The 7751-nt window shown below is 33.1% G+C and overlaps 2 protein-coding genes across 4 annotated transcripts; one reads left to right on the top strand and one right to left on the bottom strand.

The window, feature by feature from the left end:
- LOC107614040 (probable magnesium transporter NIPA6) lies at window positions 291–3713 on the top strand. Of its 3 annotated transcripts, XM_016316248.2 has the most exons (9): window positions 293–776; window positions 869–925; window positions 1018–1108; window positions 1505–1665; window positions 1795–1922; window positions 2045–2182; window positions 2695–2787; window positions 2868–2985; window positions 3084–3713. In XM_016316248.2, the coding sequence occupies exons 1-9, from the start codon at window positions 656–658 to the stop codon at window positions 3215–3217; spliced, it is 1041 nt and encodes a 346-aa protein (XP_016171734.1). In that variant the 5' UTR covers window positions 293–655; the 3' UTR covers window positions 3218–3713. The 3 variants fall into 3 exon arrangements, with proteins under 3 accessions (XP_020965792.1, XP_016171735.1, XP_016171734.1); XM_021110133.1 differs by lacking the exon at window positions 2868–2985 and having other exon boundaries at window positions 291–776; window positions 2695–2808; window positions 3248–3713; XM_016316249.2 differs by lacking the exon at window positions 2695–2787 and having other exon boundaries at window positions 292–776.
- Window positions 5218–7027, bottom strand: LOC110265791. Its single transcript, XM_021109053.1, has 2 exons — window positions 6303–7027; window positions 5218–5826 (listed from the first exon to the last, which is right to left on the bottom strand). The coding sequence occupies exons 1-2, from the start codon at window positions 6563–6565 to the stop codon at window positions 5586–5588; spliced, it is 504 nt and encodes a 167-aa protein (XP_020964712.1). The 5' UTR covers window positions 6566–7027; the 3' UTR covers window positions 5218–5585.

The following is a 7751-nucleotide window of genomic DNA, read 5'->3' as shown; positions in this document are numbered from 1 at the left end:
ATTTCAATTGATCGAGTAATTAATTTATTTATTTATTTAAATAAGTATTAATCTAATTAGAATGCTAATTATAGTATGCAACAATTTATTCACCCGCGGTAACTTCTTAAATAAAATTTAGATCTGTAATAAATTAAGGTACGTTTAGTTTGCGTTTTTATTTTTTATTTTCGTTTTCAATATTTTCTGTTTTTTAGATTTCGTAAAAAAAATATAAACAGTAAAAATAAAAAAATTTATTTTATTTTTTACAAAATTAAAAAAAATATATTAGAATGAGTTGTATGAGGGAGTCTAACTGGGCAGGCTAAGGAGCTTGCATTGTTGGTTCCTCCATTGAATACCACCAAAAGCCGGACGCTTCACAAATCCCAAAGCAGCCCCGATTAACGACACAGGACACACACTACAGCACAACACCACCATCAGCAGTTACACACAAAACACGAATAAAAGAAAGCGCCACACTTTTTAACTTTTGATTCCCAAAAAAAGAGGGAAAAACCAAACACCAACACACCACAACACTTGCAACCAACTTTCAACTTCTAACTCCAACTCCAATCTAGGGTTCCATTCCATCCGTACACCTTCATCTTCTTCTTCTTCTTCTTCTTTACATGCAAGCATCGAATTCCCACATTCATCCATTTAGATGTACTCCAGCAATTTGACTGGGTTCGTGTTGGCGTTGGTTTCTAGCGCCTTCATCGGTTCCAGTTTCATCATCAAGAAAAAGGGCCTTCAACGCGCACGCGCCAATGGCCCTCGTGCCAGTTACTTCCCCTTCTTCTTCTTCTCTAATTCACTCTAATTACTCAATTAATTAATTAATTAACATTTTCATTGTGTTGATTTCCATTTGCAGGTGTTGGAGGCTATGGTTATCTGCTTCAGCCTCTCTGGTGGCTCGGAATGATTACTAGTTAGTATTACACTGCGCCATAACCTTTATGATTTCAAAGTTCAACCTTTTTTGTGTTTTCTTAGCTGATTTTGGAGTGTGTTTGATTTCAGTGATTGTTGGAGAGATTGCTAATTTCGTAGCATACATCTATGCCCCAGCTGTTCTTGTTACTCCTCTTGGTGCTTTGAGTATTATAGTTAGGTAAAAGCTCCGATTTTTCAATTTGAGTAGACTCCCAATTTGGTAAACTAAAATAATGAGGAATCAATAAAGTAGAGTTATTGAGGATTTGAATGTTCCAATTCTTTTATACTCAAGTATGTCTGCATGAGTATTTACATCAAATACTGTTGTTACCTTAAACTTCTTATTTTTGTACCTATTTTCCTTTCATAAAATTGAGTTTTTGTGTATCATACCACATACTTGTATTCATATTCTGGCACATTTTTTTGGACAATGGGAACAAATTTGCCATTTTTAAATTTTGAGAAATGACTTTATCCTACATGTTTCTGCCATTTTTGCTACAATCTGTTGTTAGATATATGATTATGTAATTATAATACTTTTTTGTGGTTTGTGGAAATGGGGTAGTGCTGTGTTGGCACATTTCATGCTTAAGGAGAAGCTGCAGAGAATGGGCATGCTGGGGTGTCTTATGTGCATAGTGGGATCGACTGTTATTGTACTCCATGCGCCTCAAGAGAAGTCTCTTACTTCTGTTCAAGAAATTTGGCTATTGGCTGTTCAACCAGGTGTGCTGCCCGTATATCTGTTCTGTGGTTTCTTTCACTCTGTTATATTCACTATGACATGAAGACTCCGGTTTTGTTGTCTCCATTTTTGCCCCTTATAGTGGTGCTGATTTCTGTTTTGCCATGCAGCATTCCTCTTGTACACTGCCTCTGCTATGGCTGTAACATTATTCTTGATCTTGTATTGTGTTCCGCGCTATGGCCAAACTAATATTCTCGTTTATATTGGAATATGCTCTGTCATTGGATCCTTGACTGTAAGCGACTCTTCCAACCCAATCTACTTTACATTTTAATGGTTGACAGAATTCTATACCTCGTGTCATGTTTTGCTTTACACTTCTGATAAATTTTTTCTTTTCTCTTTTCTTTCTTTCAGGTCATGAGTGTTAAAGCAATCGGAATTGCTATAAAACTTACATTAGAAGGTGCAAATCAGCTTGTCTACTATCAGACATGGATCTTTCTTATGGTCGCTGTTTCCTGCATCATTACTCAATTAAATTATCTTAACATGGTTAGTGACTTAGTATCACTTTTGGTTTTGTTTCCTTTAAAATGTGAACATAATTTTTTGCATTCAAAATAAAAACTTAGAGCCACATAAGTTTGTATTCCTTTTGTAAGAAATGATATGCTTTCACGGTTAGACTTTCTATTATATGTCATCTGCTTAATATGAGGAAACACCTCTCTTTGTTGGAGGTGATTATAGTTTTATAGACTACAAGTCCAGTTTATTTTTCTTTGATCACCACTGATTATCATTCTTGCATTTCTTTCTGTTCCATGTTCATATTGAAGATTTTAGCTAAAGTCACTTTCCAATTGAAGAAATGATTTGAAAGCTAAGAGCTAATCTAGAAGCTCAATGTGTAACCCTCTAACCCAAATAACATCCATGTCATGTTTGACCTAGACTAACAATTGATGATCTAGAAGGCTAGATTCGAATTTTTTATTTCCCATAACTTTTGTTTGCATCATTTGCGTGGAGTTATATGGTGACAAACACTTTCATGTCTGCAGGCGTTGGATACATTTAACACTGCAGTTGTGTCTCCAATCTATTATGCCTTGTTCACATCTTTTACAATATTAGCTAGTGCAATCATGTTTAAGGTTAGTATTCACTAAAACAAAATGAAAAGTGTGCCCTAAAAGAATGAGTTATCTGACACATCAACTGCTTTTCTTATTAGGACTATTCTGGTCAAAGTATAAGCAGCATTGCGTCAGAGCTATGTGGTTTCATCACTGTGTTATCTGGCACAGTAGTATTGCATAGTACAAGAGAGCCAGATCCTCCAGTCTCTACAGGTAATGCCTCATTGTTTCCTATTTTCTTGTAATGTTTCAGTTAAGAAACTTATGCTGTTTCTGGAAATGATCATCGCCTAATTACCCTTTTTGTACAGATTTGTATAGTCCGTTGTCCCCGAAAGTAACATGGTATATCCAAGGCAATGGTGAGTCTTGGAAACAGAAGGAAGAAGACGGGGCAGCACCTTTTAACTTAATTACAGTTGTACGGCAAGATCATTTCACGTGATACTGGATTATTAAGTGATAGAACTGCAAATTAGAATCACCTAATGCTGCCCTTGAGTTAGACACAGCCCCCATACTCCAATAACATTTTTCTTCGGTTGATTCTACATTAAGCTACATAAATGTGGCAGTGTTACTCTGTGACTCCATCTATCTGGTTTTGCAACAAGTTTCAAGAGGCTCCTATCACGTTTTCGTAGATAAGTCGTGCTTCCTTTTTTCGGAGGATTTTGTTTCCGTGGCAGCGTGTGAAATGAAAGCTTGTGTGCACAATCACCAAAAATTCTTGGGTGGTTTTTCTCCAAGTTTGTATTTTTTTTGTATTGTTATTATTTTGCATTATTTTTACCTTCTGGTGCTCTTTTCCCAAGTTGTACCCCCTAGTTTTTAGCTAATTTTTGTGTTCATATTCTGGTGTTCCTCTGATTGTGGGAGCTAATCCATGTAAATTAATTAGTGTAATTTTAATTAGTTAACTAGTTATCATTTGAAACTTATGAATGTTTATATATATATATATATTACAATTTTGATTCATCTATGGTTTAACACCATTAAGATTCTGAACGAAAGTAAATCTGCTCACTCAGCCTTTAATTGTTTGATTTGAGTTGAGCTATGTCTTGGAGATAGGTCAATGAACTTGCTTGGCCATCTATACAAGAACATTGATTCTATTATGGAAAATGCTTCGAAATGTCATTTTAATTAGTATTAATAGTATTTTGAATTTTAGTTTGAATTTTAAAATTGTGGTTTGGATGAAAGTTACTTTAGTTATAATAGTGATCATTGTATATCACAAGCGTGTTATTTTGAACTTGAGGAGAAAATGGTTGCCAGAGTTACACTTATTCTACTTTAAATTAATATTTTTACATTATTAATTTAAATAGAAGTTAAAAGAAATGTCAAATCATAGTGAATAACCATTTCCTGTAATTTGTAGCTATTATCAATATTATCGTTCTGACTTTATTAGTTAGCATTTAACAGTATATAATTAATATATTTTAAGAAGCAAAATTAAATTAGACAATATAAGTATTTATATATAATATATGATGATTAATTTAATGACTAATTTTTAGTATGTATATAATATTTTTGATAAAAATTATATATAAATATTCTATATTCTATTATAAAATTTTTCAAAGAGTTCTCACTTAAATTAATATATTTTAAACTAATAATTATTTAAAAAGATACCTTATTCCCACCTAAAGTCCCTTCGGCAAAGCCATCAAGACCTTAGATAAGACCTAACCCACCACTCCTTCGGCATTGCCATCAGAGCAAGAGAGTTAGGGGATCAAATATTCCAATACAGCAATACTTACACCATTGTTCTATACATACCTATATTCTTATACCATTTATCAAACTAAGCCATATGCTACCCTCTAATAATGTCAAATTGGCATAATTCACATTTTAGAAAAAAAAAACTGAGATAATAATTAAACCAAACTAAATATACTACTAAAACAAATATTCAGTCTATTATTTATATATTTTTCTTGCTTGAATAGTCTCCTCCTCTTTTCGTAAATTCTCTTTGGTCCAATAAAATATACCTATTATATTATAGTTCCTACATAAAACATTAATTAAAATAAGATAACTACCATGACTAAATAATTTAAAGAGTTTAGAGTAATAAATTAAATAATTTTTAGAATAGTGAAAAAACCACGTACGATAATCAGTTATGTCAAGTATACTCTTTCTTTTTAGATTTTCTCCTCTAGCTCTTTTCTCTTGGCGTTCAAAAAATTTTTGAGAGTGACTAACAACTTGTGCGTAAGTTCTTGTTTTAACATATTCACTTGAAATTCTTGACCATTATTTTCCTAATTCTTCGTAGCCTTTGAGAAATAACCTGCCAAAGAGATAGTTTGATATAATGAATGATAGCAGATTTTATAGGAAATTCTTTCTGTCTGACTTTTATTGTTGTAAAGTCCAATGATAGTATACACTGTTTAAAGAATTTTGTTTGTGTTGTCACTCTTAATCTAACTACAACTAATAGCATGCACTAGAAGAACAAGTCCGTTATTGCTTTCTCCCTTAACATTGTATGATGTGATGTGAACTTTTTATTCCGCATTGAGGTTATTATATGTTCTAGGGACCAGTTTGAGATGTGATCTTTTGAGGACTAAATTGATGCATACGTGATATTTCAAGCACCCTTATAACCATTAACCCATGATTTATATTATAACTTTCTTATTATTGCTTTTGAATCAGGTTTATGCAGAAGCTTATACTTGTCTGTGTATAAGGTGCCATCCATTTGATTCGACTTTTGTTGCCCAATCAAATGGGAATTACATTGCTATTTTTACTGCCACCCCGCCTTACAGACTCAACAAACATATAATTAATATAATTAATACGTACTTGTGCTCTTGTAAAGTCCAATGAATTGTTTGTCGCCGTTGAATGTTGTCACTAGAAGCCACAGGTAAAGTTTCATGTTGGATTATGGTGGTGTTGGCATGTCGGTTTTGTTCTCTTCTTGCCCCTGACATGGCTGATGAAGGTAAGGTAATATCCATTGGCAATGCCATGTCTGTCGCAGGCGCCATTGCCTCCATCCTACCATGATAATATTACTAAGATGGATTTACAAAACAGAATAGAAGACTTAACCAAAAAATTTAAAAAATATTGATTAATCACAAATTAAAAAAATATGAATTGTGCTTTAATTATGTTGTAAATACAAATTGGGGTTATTTTAAAATGGCAATGGATCAACTTCTATTGTATATAATTATATAACTAAGATTTGAAATTTTTCATTTCTACATTACAATTGTATTTAATTGATATAAGAATAGTTTTACGAGTCTCCATATATCAATATAATTTTTTTTTGCCTTTTATTTTGTTTCTTTGTTTGATTAAGAATGATTGGGATGCAAAATTAGTTATAAACACATCGCAGACACTAGCAGGAGCGCTAACAATTTGGATCTGAATGTAAGTGTATCACTGAGTATCCATATATCTGTATGGGCAAAAAATAAATAAAGAAATAAAAAAGGAATGAAAATATTTAGAAGAGCCACCTGTGATGATGATGAGTCCAATGAGGCGGTGGAGGTGGTGGTGTTGCATTGACGATGGAAATGGAGAGAGGGCAGTGTTCTAATGGGGTAGCAGGCACAGGTATCGTGATGCTTATGTTCTGAGGATAACCGTGTTTGATGGCATTAACGTCGGTCATCACTTTCAAGAATCGCTCTTGCAGCTGTGCCGGAGTCTTTCCAGGGAGTTGAGCAGCCACGGTTTTCCAGTGATTGTGTATAGCATCCTGAAAACAATTGGCCATAACCGACTCAAAGGCTTTGTTCTCCTCCCAAGTCCAGACCTGAGGTTGCGGTTGAGATTGAAGTGGTTGCTGAGACTGAAGCTGAGATTCTAGCTGAGGCAGAGATTCTAACCGAGGCTGAGGCAGAGGCAGAGGCTGGGACTAGCAGTGGCGGAACTTGAAACAAAATTTTGGGGGGGCCAAATAGAAAATAATTGTCAAAATATTTTTTTATATGGACCTCATTTAAGATAAGCTCGTCTAATCTCATCTCTTTGATTTGGGTGATACTGCCAAATTTAAAGCCCTTTTTTAAGATCTCGTTCCAAAAAGTTAAAATTAAAGTCATCAGATATAACTTTTTGAAATTTTGAAGGTTATATCTCGCTTTCTTCGTGATTCATTAAAGTAGAAGAACTATCTACATGTGTTGATATTGTAAAAGTTATATGTTCTCTTTCTTAAATATTAGCCTTCCTCTTAAAAAATATATCAATTTTTTAATTTTTCATTATTATTTTATATAAAAATTTGAATATATATCTTGTAAAATATATAAAGAAGAAGTTAGAAGGACAAATATTAAAATTTATAATATTTATTGAATTTTTTTTATCAATTTATACAAATACAATAATATTAATACTTATTGAATATTCTATTATTTTTTATCATATAAAAAATTAAATTAAATAAATAGTAAAATATAAAATAATATTAAATTAAATAAATAAAAGATATCTAATTTTTTATATTTGAACCTAAAGATAGAGAGAGTGTTGTTTATTGAACTTATTAGATACTTTAAGTCATAATAAAGTATTTAAGTCAATTGAATTATTTTTTATCTTTTGAAAAAGTACTACTAAGTTTTTTATAAAAAGTTTGGGGGGGCCATGGCCACCCCTTGTCTGAACTAAGCTCCACCACTGGCTGGGAGCAAGGCTGAGGTGGACATTCTAGCTGAGGTGGTTGATTAATATGGACGTCAATAGCATATTGCTCTTCCATGTTCGTTGAATGCTGGAGCTGAGGCTGAGGCAGAGGCTGAGGATGAGAATGCTTGGTTGCTTCTGTCTCCTCCCTATCCATCATGAAAAGAGCATCCAGTTTCTCTTTCATCTTTTCTGGGTTATCCTCCATTACCATCTTTGGAAGAGTGTCATCCCAAGAATGCAGTTGATTATCGTCCAAGTCCAAGGGAAAC

The sequence above is a fragment of the Arachis ipaensis genome, chromosome B08, assembly GCF_000816755.2.
Source record: "Arachis ipaensis cultivar K30076 chromosome B08, Araip1.1, whole genome shotgun sequence".
NCBI classification, from domain to species: Eukaryota; Viridiplantae; Streptophyta; class Magnoliopsida; order Fabales; family Fabaceae; genus Arachis; species Arachis ipaensis.
Note: the sequence above shows the minus strand (reverse complement) of the source record. Positions and strands in the feature narration are given on the sequence as shown.